Source organism: Rhea pennata, chromosome 5 (genome assembly GCF_028389875.1).
Source record: "Rhea pennata isolate bPtePen1 chromosome 5, bPtePen1.pri, whole genome shotgun sequence".
NCBI classification, from domain to species: Eukaryota; Metazoa; Chordata; class Aves; order Rheiformes; family Rheidae; genus Rhea; species Rhea pennata.
This window is the reverse complement of record NC_084667.1, coordinates 34,457,823-34,472,466: the sequence shown is the minus strand read 5'-3', so window position 1 is coordinate 34,472,466 and position 14,644 is coordinate 34,457,823. Positions and strand designations below refer to the sequence as shown.

Sequence of the window (14,644 nt, the reverse complement as noted above, 5' to 3'; positions counted from 1 at the left end):
ATGTCAAACCACTAAACAAAACAGCCAGTAATCACTAACTGGACAAGGCTTGAGTCTGAACAGTGTCTAGAAAAGCCAAGAAAACTTCAGAAAGTTCTGTAAATCAAAACTAAATTGGCCACAAATTTTACACATTGTCTTTATTCAAAAAGTTGAATAAAACATGAAGGCCTTTATGCCACAAGCACACAGGCACCACCAACTTCTTTGATTTTCTCTTCTGCTCTTCTGCTGAAAAACTTTGCTTTCACAATTACAGGCTGTTTTGGCAGCTTCCCCTTGCCCAGGACTTTGTAATATCCCTAGAAAGATTAAAAAAAAAAAAATCCGTAAATGTTTGTAATCATCCTTCTAGGCTTCCACATTCAGACCTGTCTTCTAGCATGCACTAGTTAAACCCAAATCAAACACCATGATGTTGTTTAGTGACTACATCTCCAAGATAAAATTGACACATGTGAAAGAAAAATGCTCTGTATGATAAAGGGCAGTTACAGTTGTTCAGAGAAAAAGCAGAAACTATACAGCAAACTGAACATTTTTCAGTAATTTTGAATATTTGAATCCAGAATTCTTCCAATACTCCATACACAGAAGATGACTGTGCAAAGGCTAATAACAAAATTACTAGCTTTTCCCCCTACTTTTGCAAAGGACAGGGCAGCCAGCTATGCTTCCATTACCAACTACTTCCCAGTTATTTCTGGTCCATGAGTCTGGACATCAGGTACTTCTGAACAGAGCAGAGGATTCTCTGCACCTTGTATGTACAACTGAAGGGAGTGAGGATGCTATATGGTTGCCAAGGCACCTGCTTTTTATATGTTTTTCAAGCTTTCACAGCAATAGCTGTTTTCTCCTGCTCATTTTCCTCCTGTCCTTTATATTATAAGTAGTCATAGCAAAAGGCCCATTAATACTATAGCCTCTAAAGTCATAGCTTGTTAAAAGTAAAGATACCAAGATAGGCATCGTAACTTGAGATGCAGAACACTTCCACAAGGCAAACTAGTTAGTGTTACTGATTCGGTGGCTGACTGAGATATGAAACATCACAGCCAGTGAATAATAACCAGATGTTTATGTCCGAGAACTATAGCACATCAAGACAATCAGCTGTGTTAAGATGTGACTCTAGTCTCGATATTAAAGAAATCAATTTATATAATCAGAAGAGTTCTACTATGTTTTAATACATGTTTTTAGTAACAATTTGAACAACTAGTCTTTCACTACCTTTCATAACAGAGTCCTTTTCATTCATCACAAGTATGAGAAGTAATTCTTACAAGAAAAAAAAAAATGAAACAGCAACAACGTAACTGATATGCTAAGGTGCATGTATTTGTTCTTAAGATTCAAGTTCTGTAGCTTACACGCAGTTTGCCATTTTATTACTTAGATATGCAAAGCAGTGCTACCCATGAAGTGACCATAAATTGCAGATTTGAACACAAGCAGTAACTTACTGAGCGTACAACATCGATGACTGGGGCAAGTCCAGCCTGGTTTTTGGCGTAATTGAGCCTAGTCTGCTCACTAACAAGCGTCCATAGTTTATCCAAATTGACAGTAGGACAAAACTTTTGATTTTTCTTCAAGTGATAGTGCCTCATGCCTACTTTTCCAAAGTAACCAGGATGACTGTGAAAGAAATACATTCCTCATTAAACCACATTTTTACTTCATCCCAAATAGCACTACAGATCAACACTGAAACCAGTGTATTGCTTGCTCAAAGTGATCATGGAAAAATCATTTTACCTTACTTTCATTTTGTTCTTTTTATATTAATACATGCAGTATTTAAGTGTAACACTCATTACTATCCAAACCAAAGGATTTTTTTTTAAAAAAAAATAGTTATTATCCCTAGCAGAACTTGCAGCTCAGTCCTTCTAATGAGCCTGGTCCAACCTTCTATCTCCTGAAGAACCCCACCTCACTGAATCCAGGGAGGATCTCACTGCATGAGAAGTTTCAGACCTCCTGTCACTAACCTGGTGACTGACTGAAACAAGAATGGTCACAGCCAGTGAATATAGATTAGTTGTTACTTTCCGAGTACTCTAGCACACCAGGACAACAGGCAGTGTCCAGATGTGACTCTAGTCTCGGCATTAAATACAGTATTTCTTACCTTTATGGTAAACAGAAAAATAGGATGGAGTTTGGATTTGCATGACATTGTGTGTGAATCTTTTCAGCATGCACCACATTGCAACAGGCAAGTTGGATAAATTTACCGAATGTCACACCAAGCTCTCAAAGATGTCTGGTTCAGGGGAAAAGGTCTTTGATTTTAGAGGAAATGGGGATATACAAGTTGACTATAGCTATAACATTACACTTCATGCTAGAGAGAAAAACCACACAGGATTGTAGGGAAGTTTGGATGTTTACATAGAAATTTTGATGTCTTTACTATTTTGAAAAGATGTTTTCTGAGTATGTATTTAAAATGTTTGCTTACTATTTATCAAAGTTAATCCTGTGATGGTGCATACCACCCGCATTACCACGGCCTCCAGGATGTTTCCTATGCTTGCCTAAAAAGAAAAACCAAGTTCATTACCCTGAAAGCATTAGATATACTGCTTCAGCTCAGAGGTGCGCTCCACACCAGCTCAGGCCGATCGCCCCGCTGCCGGCAGCCCGGTCCCTCCCGCAGGCACACGCACCCCACCCGGGTGAGGTGCCGGCCAGCTCGACGAGCTCCGCCCAGAGGCGCGCGCGCCCCGCGAGGGGCCGCAGCGGGCACCGGGGGGCACAGGCAGGCACGGACCGCCCGCAGGCGGCGCAGGCCGCGGCGGCCGCCCGAGCACCCCGGGGCCCAGGCGCGCACCCGGCCGAGCGCAGGGAAGGGGCGAGGCCGCGGCTCGGCCCATCGCCGCCGCCTGCCACTTACCGATGCGGCCGTGGCCGTGGCTAACGTGTCCCCGCAGCTTCCGCGTCTTCCGCAGGCGGGAAGGCTGGTGGGGGAAGGGAGCTGCCGTCAGCGAAACGCGGCCCGAGGCACCCGCCGGCACCCGCCGCCCCCCACGCCGCACGCACCCCCGCGCCGCACGCACCCCCGTTCCCTCCCTCCCCCCCTCCCTCCGCTCCCCGGCCGCGCCCCGCCGCGGAGGCGCGGGCCGGGCCGGGCCGGTCCCCGGCGGCCGCGGGGCGGCGGCGGCCGCGCGCACCCACCATCTTGTCGGCGGCGGCGAAGGAAGAGAAAGAGCGCGGCGCTCGCGAGAGCCAGGCAAGCCACGCCGGGACGGGCCACGCCGGGACGGGCTCTCGCGATATTTGGGCCGAGTTGGCGGGGGCGGAGCTCGGTCTCGCGAGAATCCCGGTGCAGGTGGGCGGGGCCGCCGCTAGCCCCGCCCCGGCGGGGCGCGACCGTCGCGGTGGGCGGCCGGGGGGGCGGCGCGCGCGGGGGCGGCCTGCGGGGCGGGGCCCCGGCAGGCCGCGGAGGAGAGGCGGGCTTGGGCCTCCGGCGGGGGCGCAGTGCGTCGGGGAGCGGCGCTGGTCTCCCTCGCGTCGGCGCGCAGCGGAGCGCGGGCGCGGCGGTGCCGGCGGTTTTCCATAGGGAATAGAGCGGCCTGCGGCCAGCGCCGCGCGCGGGCCCTGCTGCAGCCGCCGCCGCGCGGTCCGGACCCGGGACTGCGACGCGCTGCGCGGCCCGCCGCGGGCAGGCCCAGGCCAGGCCCAGAACGGCTCTGAGCCGCGGCCCGTGGGGCAGGCTGCTCCAGCGGGTGGAGAGCATCAACTGCCTCTGACCGTGGCCGCTGCTTTCCTTCCCCTCCGTGCTCTGCAGCGCGGAGGTAACGCGCTTCAAGATCTCTTTGAATCTTTTACCGAGTTTCGGGAGAATCTGCTAGTTTGGTCACACTTTTCTACACTGATAGGTGCGTTTAAGTGCATAGTATTCAGTTCCCCACTATTTGTCACACTAGAGTAACAATTCCAGCAGGGTTGTGTTGTTTTTTCATACTTGTTTATATAGTTTATACCAAAAGATTTTGTACAAATTTCTTCCAGTTCTAAAACATAGGTCTCAGCACTAGACTTGTTTTTCTTCAGCATTTCATTATTGGTTAAACGGTATGCTCACAACTGAAAACGGTGCTTTCACAACTGCTGTACAGGGTGGAATCATATATTCCACGTTTTTAGTTCATTTCATGCTTTGAAACACATCTTTGGATAGCATTAGGATTGTCTTACGCAGCCACTCTATCGAGAATCAGGAAGGCACCTGCAAGTTACTGAAACATGATCGTGTTCTGTACTCTGCTGATTCACATTACAAAAATTGAACTACATGTTGATGGGTAACTTATTACGTGAAAGCTTTCTGCTTAGGTTTTTATAGTGCATAGGGAGGAAAAGAGCTTCGTATGGGAGATGTGTTTTACAACACCGCATTCCTGTCCGTCAGCATTCAGTGGCCATCTCTTTCTTGTGTTCATAACAACTGCTCCCCAGCAGCACTTCCTCCAGCCAACGATGATGTTTTATCCAGTGTTTTCCCCATGTATTTACCAGCGGCTGTTGTTCATAAGATGGGTAGAATCTGGCTATGAAAGCGAAGGTTATTTGTTCTGGTGCGAGGAACTAAATCTAGAAGTCACCCTGCAATTTACAGCATATTTACAGTAATGCTAGTAGAAATTAACATTTGTCATTACATTTCCAATGAATCAAAGGTGCTTGGTATTTTACATTTTACAGATATTTCTTATTATGCATGTTTAACAAGCTTATATATATATATATATATGAGTGTGAGGGAAGAAAAGGAAAAAGGAAATGACTTCACCTTTTTTAGTGAATAAACCCTCAATATTGTTCTATGAGGCTGATAGCAAACCAGAACCACTGCCAGGTTAGGAACTGCGCAAGCCTCAAAGCCAAACTTGGCTAAACTGATTAAGCAAAGATTATGCTGTAAATGGAAAAAAAAAAAAACAGATTAAAGAAAAAAAACCAGAACTTTCATTACCTTGCAAATATTTTCAAATATTTTATGTTTTTTCTTCAAAATAAGGAAAAGCTTATAGAATAACAATAGCACAGCAGAAGAATTACAGTATGTTATGTTACCAAAGATAAATGTGGTACTTAAGTAATATTCACTTTCTGCAGAATGCACAAACTAACCATTTTTGTCCTGCTGAATGGTCTTCACTGAGATGAAAGCACCACCTAGACAGAAAGAAACTATCATAAAAGATAGATCATCATCTCATCAGAAAGTTAGGCAAAGGCCCTGCTACAAACTCTTGTTATTCTATTCAAATAATTTAAAACAAGATAGCTCAAAATCAACCTGAAAATACCACAGTTCAGGAATAGCATTTATGATACTAACAATGACAAAAATTAATTTTCTGCTGTCCTATGTAAAGAAAAAGATCTATACAGAGATTATTTTGTTAGCTTTAAATTAACAGAGCAGTGATATGAAATGTCATCTCAGTCCTAGTGAATAGCATTAAGTAGGAAAAAATATTCTACATGTGTGAAATAGCAAACCTATTAAAAGACAGGTTTGTAATAATAATTTTGTATTTGAATTAAAAATTCATTAAAAATAATAAAAAATTTACTCTGATTTCATACCTACTCAACAGCAGAAATCTGCAAAGGTTTCCAATGAATATAAACAAACAGATATATTACATAGTTTATTAGAAACCATACATACATACATTACTAAAGGATGTACTGTACCTAGTCATTGCAGCTTGCATGTCAAAGAACTGAGATTTCCTCACATTTAGCAGTCCTAATGCAGAATGTGTTACAAGTAGTTTACTGACCAGAGTTCAAGCCAAGAGGAAATTTCGTATCGTGAAGTACCTTATTATAAAATTACTTTGTTATATTTTTTTTTATGAATTGGAAGGGAATTAGGAAAAAAAATACCAACTTTGCAACATGAAATCAGCCCCCCTGCACACAACCTCTCCCATGTACCCCAGAGTTCATTCACTACCGCAGTATTCAGGCATCAGTGTAGTTCTCATAAACATCCCTTGAAGTCAGTGGTTCTGCTGAGACAGTCAGCTGCACATAATCAGCTATTCAATTTTGCACCAAGCATAACTCAATTCATACTAAAGAAAAAAAAGCACCTGTTACTCTCAGGAATATACAAATATTTACCACAGTTTTCCTTGCTCATTACAAAATCAGTTACAAAAGCTTACAGCACATTATTTACAAATTCTATCCAAATACATAAAAGAGTCATCATCCGGCACACTGTCTAACAGCAGCTGTAGTCACTAAAGCTGTGCTCAGCTTGTTTCATTCTCCTCCCACAACAAAATCTGAAAAGTTGCAGGTATCTCACACACAGTGTCATAAATTGTCTTTGGGTTGGTGTTTCGGCAGAAAGGAGTTAATTCTTCTTGTGAAGAAACTTCATTTTGTTTCCTAAAGAAAACAGCACAAGTCATTAACGTATACTGAAAAACAAAACACAGTCAATACTCACTTAGCAAATGTGTTTGTAATGTAATTGTTACAGAGTGAATCTTCTATTTAATTCAAACAGAGATATGAATTAAAAGAATCTTGACTGGCCCAAAGTGTATTTTTTTTTTTTTTAACTACCTTGTGTTTTGAGGTTTTTTTCCCCAAATGGCAATGAAAGTGTTAACAAGGGTCATAATTAAATCTACCTTTGTCAGCTTTATGTACATTTGCATCATATTCCTTTTGATATTTTTATCACATATTGAAACCACTGGTTGATTATTTGACTTCATCTCTGGTAAGGATTTTTTAATTTAAAAAGACATGAAAATCCATTTCAGAAATAATTCTAAAGATTTTCCTCACCAAGGCCTCGCAGAAACTTGTTTACTCCACTTTGTTCAGTGTCTGGAAGTTCTTCCAAATACTGTTCAACTCTCTGTTCAAAGAGACCTATGGAAGATGGTGAAAAAAATGATCTGAAAAAGCTTGGTCAAGCTGAATCTATTTCCCCCTTTCCTTTATACATTCCTGACTTACGACTTTTACAGTCCCTCGTCTTTGCTTCCAGTACTCAAAAATTTCACTGAGTTGTAAGGGCTGCTCAATTGTAACAGGACACTGAGGCTGGTGTCAGGAACCTCGCACGTTACGCCAGGTGAAGGATTTATCTTTGCTCACAGTAGCCACGCAGCAACCCGGCCCCTCCTGCGCCCACCTCGCAGGCGCGCAGGATCACGCAGCTTCCCGCCCCCTGCGCCATCAGTTAGCCGAACCGCACTCACCGAACCTCCCGCCTGCCCCGTTTCAGTCAAAGCCAGGACAGGTCTTTGCGCCGGGTGCTTCTCTCCCAGCCCCCTGGGCCAGCAGGCGCTCCTGGGTGACCAGCGTGGGCTCCGGCGGTGCCGGTGAAGGCCTCGCTCTCGGTGAGGCGGCTCACAGGACGCAGGCCGAGCTGCGAGCGGCCCAGGGCGAGCCCAGCACCCGGCTGCTGCCTGGCCAGCGGCAGCAAGCGCATGACAGCGCTGCCGGCAGCTGCAGCCTCCAGGCAGCTCCTCTGGCACCTCCGCCAGCACCGCGCAGGCCCGCTGCGAAAAGCCGCGCCACGCCGCCCGGAAGGCCCGAGCGGCCGCTGCCCTCGGGCGCCACGGGCAGGGTGGCCAGTCCCACGGAGCGCGGCGGCCCCGCGAACAGGCCAAGGCCCGGGCGGGCTCGGGGCTGCGGCGGCCTGCCCGGCTCGCTGTGGCCTGCCCGGCTCGCGGCGGCGCAGCGGCACGGTGCGGTGCTCGCCCCGGCTGCCCAAGAGGCCGGCTCCTTCTGCAGGAGGAAGCTGTCTGCGACCCGAGCTCGCAGAGGAAATCTTTCAAAAAACTTAAGTTAACCCTTTGCTTAACGCAGGGAGCTTTATTTTAATATGGCTTTTGCGTTTGCCTTTTGAACAGCATTGGCAGGCAGCCCCCAGGGCTGTCTCACATCCCTGATGGGCTGTGCCCTTCACAGGATCCTTCCCGGCTGCGGCACAGACAGCTTCTCCTCTGAACGACTAAGGCATTCACATGGGAAGAGTCTTCTGCTAAAACCTTTCTATTGTCATTACTCCTGCTGTCATCTAGGCCCACAGCAAGAGCAAAATGCGTTTCTGGAGATGTATCAGCTATACAGAAGTGTTATTTGGCTCTGACGCTAGATAACGATGCTAACTGCTGGACCCCTGTGAAATACAACAGTTTGCGCAGCAGAAAAAAGACAAGAACAAAAAAAAAAAACAAAACAAAAAAACACCCTTACCTTTTGCCCTGCATTTTCTCAGCTCTCGATCCTGGATGAAGCCAGCGAACATTTGAGATTCCATGAAAACTTCCAAGAAGCGGCGGATACTCTTGGAGGCCACAGATTTACGGAAAGCCTCCCTTTGGAAAGCACGCTCTCCTTTTTCATTCTGGGTTAGGAACAGGGAATAATGGCCAACTGTCTCCACAAAGAATCGGATAAAAACCTCAGACACTAATCCATTCAGGGTGTTACATTCTGCAAAATAAGGCAGCAATAAGACACCGAAATCAGCCGCTACAAGAGCTCTCAGCATTGTCATCCAACTCTGGGCGAGACACAGTCATCTAGCAGTTTACTGATGCTCTGCAAGCATCAGTAACTAAAAGCAGTTGTACCAGCTCCTTGAAGCCTTACATATCAGTCAGATAAGGAAAAACATAATACCCTTATAATCAAGAGTGCCAGTCTACAGAACTGCTGTTTCATAACTGACAATCAGCCAGAACTACAGATTCTCAGGAGATAGCTAAGGAAATCAAAAAGTCTGCCAGTGCTTCATCAAAATTTACCTCTGCTTTTAGCTTTAAATCAGTGTGTTCTTGAGAAGCTTCAAAACAGTTCTGACAGTTAAAATGTGTGCTCTGAGGATAATAAATGTTTACCAAGAACTGATCAAAAAGGGTATAGAATTTGCTTTTTTAATCACTTTTGAGATGTTAAAATTTTGTTTTACCCATGTATAGCAAAGATAAGTAGAAGTAAATTTAAAAAAAATGAATAGAGGCTTGTTTTGTAACTCTTAACCACAGGCATTTGAATTCACCATAGGATTATAAAAAAATTGCTGGAGAGAAATATGAACCTGCAGAGGCAATTCAGCCATTTTAGTACACCAAGTGCTTTCTGGAGGTCTCTGCTTCTCTCCAAACTCTGATGCACCCCTAAGCACCTGTACTTACCTTAACTGAAATAAGGTCAAGTTTACTACAAACCCCTGTCTGAGTAAAGTTTTCAAAGGCCTCATGGGAGTGCATGTCTTTCACAAAGAAATGTAAATAGGTTGCTGATAATGGATTACCGTTTGTTGATGCCATCAGCCCCACTCCCTGTTTTCTGAGATTATCTTTGATGTTGCAAAAAATATTTGAGTACTTTCTCCTGGATAGAGTCACAATACTACCTACAAGCCTATTTATACAAATCCTGTTTCCAAATGAACTTACCATCATCTGAATCGCTATCTGAATCCTGATTTATCAGTTCATTCTTTCGCTCCAGAGCCTGCTCCAGAGCTGCTTGCAATTTTCTAGGTAATAGTGTATCTTCATCATCCATCTGACAGGAAAGAAAAATTCTTTAGATCATATGTCTACCATACAGAAACTGCAGCAAATACTTTTTCAAGGTTTAGAATTCTGAAGAAAAGCATTTTTTGACTACTGTTGTCATGCCTACATAAATGAAATAATGAAAACCTATGTGTATCTATCATATATTTCCAAATAAAAGTTCATGTCAGTTTTAATGACATTAAAGACAGGAAAGATAATCCATAGAGCAAGATAAATATATATAAGCCCGGAATCAGCTCTTTACGTGACAAGTTTAAAGTCGAATAACCTGACAGATACAGTAGAGTAAAAACAAATAGTTGTTTTTACTAAATACATGTCATGCAAAGCCTGGCTACACGTATACACAGCTGTTCTAGTTGGTTTGGGAAAACGTCTTTAGTTCTTGGTAGTTCCTTTCACTTATATTCTGGTATATCTTGTTTCCTGTTTTTCCCCTGCTGCTGTCTTCATCTTATTTAAAGCTTGTTCAAGAGAAGCAAGCAAACACAAAAATGCTAGAGGTGCAATCACTAGTCACCAGCCATATCTTCCAAGGAATCCTAGGAAAAGATAACTATTTGCCTAACCTGCAGATAGAACACTTCTGAAGTTATCTAGAGCCACGTGACTTTCTTTCCCTGTTCACAAGGCTCCTACTTTTCCTACCACACTAAGCTATTCTTCACCTTTCCTCTTTCACTCTAGTGACTTTTCCTCTTTGTAATTTTTGTCCTTTTCACCTCCAGCAATGCTAGCTTTCTTGCTAACATGATGTTATGTTTGGATGTGTTCTTTGCACTGTGAATACATTTTTTCATTTCTTCTGACAGTAAAAACCTCAATTCCCTTGGCACACCTGAGGAGTAATACTTATTTGCAGATGAAACAGAATACATAAATACATTTTTTTCCTAATCTCTTATCCACTGCATAGTTCCTGCCAAATGCCTCTGATCAAAGAAACTTAATAACATTACAGGAATAAACAGCTTGCTAAACTGGGTGGCAATATTTCAAGCTGTACTCTACCTGTCTGATGAATCGATCAGATCCCAGGTTAACCATCAAAGCCTAAAGAAAAGAGAACAGTAAAGTGAAATATATCTTAGGAATCAGGCAACTTTCTTTGCGTGCACCTTTACAAAGGGAAGGACTATTTGAATGGTCCCAAGTCTCAACATGAATCAGATTCCTACTGTAAAAAAACCACCACCAAAAAAAAAAAAAAAAAAAAAAAAAAAAAAAAAAAAAAGAGAGAGAGAGAGAGAGAGAACATGTTGTGTGCTTTTTAAAACAGAAGAACAAAGTTCCTTCCATACAGCTTAGAGTCTGATTTAATATAATTCAGGTACAACAGACCTCATATAAAGGCTAATATGGAAAGCTTAAAAGGTTAGGCAGGGTATTTTTTTAACATTAGCAAGTTGTCACTAATCATTGTTGTTAGCATCCAGAAGAAAAGTATTTCAGAGGGGTGAAAAGACTTTAAAGACTTCTGAGGGGTAAGTGTGAAATATTAATGATAATGAAGCAACAAAGCTGAGAGAATAAGCTGGGAAGACGTAGGAAGGCAATGTTAGGAGAGTGGGAGGGAAACAACAGAGATTTACAGAGGCCAGAGGCATAGAGAGCCTTGAAAGTGAGCACAAGAAAAGAAAATTCAATGGGAAAAATGTCAGGAAAACAGAAGGAACAGAGGGACTGTGGATGTGAGGATTTTGGTGCTATTTTTCCAGAAGAGCTGAAGACATATGACTCTCATTTAATTTTCAGTATACTGTTAGCAAGGCTTTAAAAGTCAAAAATAGGCCCTAAAGGTTTTACTTTCTCTCCTGCCTATGGCTGCATGAACACATTCCATTAGCATTAACAGGTATCATAGCAGTTAGCATTTCATGTCTTCCCCCTGTCCCCCCAATGTCATTTCATTACACTGTTCCAGATCTGAAAAAAAAAAAATCAGAACAAATCAGAATATTTACACTGCCCTTGCTTGTTAACAAGGTTAATATTCACTTCTCTCTGTCAAGGTCCCAGACATATGGAAGGAGTTGGAATAGAGAGAAAACAAAATCGTTTAACATCTATCCACTCTATTGCAATGTTACCAAGTGGTAGCTGAACATGAGAATTAGGCAGAGAAGAAGCAAAGAGGCAAATTAAAAATTAAACGTTTGAGGACTTTTGTGAGAACGCCAGACCCTCTGCAAAGTGAGACCAGCTTTACTCCAGGCAAGCAAATCCAGTGCCCGCTCCTACCTCCTCTACAGGCAGCTCCTTCAGCTTGGGCAGAGAGCTGGAAAGCAGTCCCACCAGGAAGGGAGTAGGGCAGCACACGATGTCTATCATGGATGAGGGCAGGACAGGAATGAAGGTGTGCTGCCAGGAGAAGGGGTACAGCAGAGCCACAACAGCATGCGAACAGCTGGAGAGAGTGCTGAAGAGAGAGGAACAGCCACATTAAGAACATGGCTGGTTCTTAATCCAAAACAGCTACCACCTGCTGATAAATGTAGTCTACTGAAACACAGGTGCCCCACAGGGCTGCCCCAGTTGCCTTTCAGTGTGCCAGTTCTGACTTAGGACATGCTGGGTCCTGCTCGAGGCCATATCCCATCCATACTGTGCTGCGTGGCGACTCCTCCTCTGTCCTTTAGGTAATGTGAAACTGAAGCCAGAAGACTATAGTCAGTTTTTTTTCATTACAGCAGTCAGGAAACATTTTAATCTACAAAACAAGGCTGATGTTCCCGGCAGCCCTAAATAGCAGCAACTTTTAATGAGATGATTAAAACAAAAAAGCAGCTTCAGTTCTTAGCTCTCAATTATAACAATGCATAATACTATGTATATGTTCCTATGTCGAGCAGTAACGCACAAATAAGAGAAAATGAAAGAAAACCCAAAATATCCCAAAGGAAATGTCTACCACACTTTTTTCAGTACTTCCGACAAAGGAAATCTAGCAAAAGCAACACACTTTTCGAAGTATGTATATTTTTGTGAAAACAGCCTATTGTTATCGCAATATATTTTGATGAGGTTATTGCCCAAAACTAGTTATAATGGTATTAATCCTGCTCAGTAAAGTGCTCTGGAATAAACATTTAAGTATCCCCTAAATATCAAAGCTTCGTATCATTTGTAGAAAATGTCTCAATTTCGCTGTCCTTCCATCTACTGAACCTTTTACAGTCAGGTGGTTTCTGAAAGCTGAAAATAAAGAAACATCCTTATCAAGCTAGTTTTAGCAGCAGAGGAATAAAATCAGGCTCTTCTTTTCAAAGCTTTGATTTTGGCCTGAGTTACAATGTCTGCTTTTTGCAAGCTGAAGAAGGCAGGATTTTGGAATTTTACCCAGCCTAGCATGACTGAGCTAATTTTCTCACAATGCAAACTTCTGCTGTGCTCAATGTAGCCACAAAGCACTATAAATAACTAGTAACTTCGGCGCTATTACTGCTTGAGAATACTGCAATACTGTCTTTCTTACTGCAAGTCTCCTCAGGAACTTTAGGTGGCATCAAACCTCCACTGGAGTAACTTTTGCAAGTTAGTTGTAGATTATTCCAAGGACAGGAAAAAAGTTTCACCTGTTTGCTTGCTTTAATGATTACCCTTTGACATTTACTGAATGGTCAAAGCAAGAATTAGAGGAAAAGAGAAAAGGGTGGGGGAAGAGTGAATGTCTGTCTTTTACTGTAAGTAATCTGTAGGGTTTTTACTTGATACTTAAGATCTACCAGTCACAGCATGTTTTTATAATACATGCAGCCTGACATAGGTTTCTTATAATGTAGTTTTATAATTTTTCATATAGCTTGTGATGGTGGTGCCATTGACTCATATTTTGGTCTCTACAGCATATGCAATAGCAAGCATAATGTTTCTGAAAAACCGTGGAACAGCATGACAGAGACTCTCAGAACAATTATAGGCTCACTGTAATGACTCTGCGGTATTTTCAACTGTTAAAAATTCAGTCATCACAGAAAAGTGACTGAAAAAAGAACCACGTTATGCTAAAAGCAGAAAGACAAACATTCTTCTAATATTTGGTTAATATTTTTTTCCTTTCTATAGAATGCCCTTTTGTAACTTGTTCTTTCAGATGCAGCGCTGTGACGTAAATCAGCCGCTACATCCTCTGGTGCACGCTATTCCCACGCTAGGGGAGGCTTTGGGCCCGGCCCAGGACGCAGCTGCACGCTGCTCGCCGTCAGGGCGGTCGTCCCACGGCAGCCCCTGCTCTGCTAGCCGCGTGCAGGTCACGCGCTTGCCCTTGAGAGCAGCTCAGTCTGTCCACTTTAAGGCTCCACACAGGATTTTTTTCAAAATTCAGCCTCAGAAAATCCTTCCTGGAAAGGAGTCCCAGCTGCCCACCCGCGAAACACTCACTTTTGAATTCAGCCTCCCAGAAGTTTCCTTCAAGTCCCCGGCACCCCAGAGCACCCTCCCTCCCACCTGCTGCTCGCGGAGAAGTCAGTGGCAGTCACCCATGCTTACCTGGCACCTGAACTAACCTCTCTTGCTTGTACAAGAGTGCCCCTACCTCCACCGTAGCCACAAGGAACCATGATTAGAAAGGATATATTTCTTTGACTCCTATGCGAGTCTTTACTTACCTTTACAGTATATAAGGTCAAATTCAGAGGTGATGGTTGTAAGGGGACTTCTAGCTTAAATCTCTGAAATATTGTTCAAATCCTTTAAAAAGGATATTATTCATGAGAAATGGATTTGGTAAAATAAAAAAAGAAAGCCCTACCCTGGGAAACTAAGTCTGCTCCACTTTTTCCTTTCAAGATTTGCAACCCACACACTATCCCACTGTCCTTGTTTATGAGAAATGCAAAGTAAACCAGACTGTTTATTTTCTTTAAGGTGGGTGAAGCACAAAAAGTAAACCAATGGAATACTCACAGAAATTAGATTTTTAAAATATTTTCACTTGTAGTAGTCCAGGGCAGTTTTGATAAGACAGAGAGAAGGTTTTGAAAGAAGGGTTTTTCTTTTGGTTTATGCATTTTTAATGGGAACATTGCCTAATGTTCTAGTTGTCATTT

The 14,644-nt window shown here is 43.2% G+C and overlaps 2 protein-coding genes and 2 non-coding genes across 5 annotated transcripts in view; all 4 read right to left on the bottom strand.

The window, feature by feature from the left end:
• Positions 1–125: 125 nt before the first annotated feature.
• On the bottom strand, positions 126–3,312 carry RPL27A (ribosomal protein L27a). The gene is made up of 5 exons (XM_062576801.1): positions 3,190–3,312; positions 2,909–2,972; positions 2,474–2,549; positions 1,470–1,644; positions 126–302 (listed from the first exon to the last, which is right to left on the bottom strand). Exons 1-5 carry the CDS (start codon positions 3,190–3,192, stop codon positions 174–176), a joined length of 447 nt encoding a protein of 148 aa, XP_062432785.1. The 5' UTR covers positions 3,193–3,312; the 3' UTR covers positions 126–173.
• Positions 1,014–1,145, bottom strand: LOC134141730 (small nucleolar RNA SNORA3/SNORA45 family). Its single transcript, XR_009958712.1, has one exon. It is a non-coding gene; the product is annotated as a small nucleolar RNA SNORA3/SNORA45 family (small nucleolar RNA).
• Positions 1,988–2,119, bottom strand: LOC134141729 (small nucleolar RNA SNORA3/SNORA45 family). The gene has a single exon (XR_009958711.1). It is a non-coding gene; the product is annotated as a small nucleolar RNA SNORA3/SNORA45 family (small nucleolar RNA).
• A 2,325-nt stretch (positions 3,313–5,637) lies between the features above and the next one.
• The window catches only part of DENND2B (DENN domain containing 2B), a 184,770-nt gene continuing 175,763 nt past the window's right edge, over positions 5,638–14,644 (bottom strand). For both annotated transcript variants that reach the window (XM_062576287.1, XM_062576288.1), the window contains 6 exons: positions 11,838–12,015; positions 10,608–10,649; positions 9,468–9,579; positions 8,260–8,499; positions 6,838–6,924; positions 5,638–6,429 (listed from right to left, as the gene is read on the bottom strand). In XM_062576287.1, coding sequence (XP_062432271.1) covers positions 6,395–6,429; positions 6,838–6,924; positions 8,260–8,499; positions 9,468–9,579; positions 10,608–10,649; positions 11,838–12,015 — 694 coding nt within the window. In that variant the 3' untranslated portion in view covers positions 5,638–6,394. The remainder of the gene's footprint in view (positions 6,430–6,837; positions 6,925–8,259; positions 8,500–9,467; positions 9,580–10,607; positions 10,650–11,837; positions 12,016–14,644) is intronic.

Coding starts and splice junctions, on each gene's coding strand:
- RPL27A (XM_062576801.1), bottom strand. Junction 2,550..2,908: donor CCACGGCCACGGCCGCATCG/GTAAGTGGCAGG, acceptor TTTTCTTTTTAG/GCAAGCATAGGAAACATCCT. Junction 1,645..2,473: donor AGGATTAACTTTGATAAATA/GTAAGCAAACAT, acceptor TTTCTTTCACAG/TCATCCTGGTTACTTTGGAA.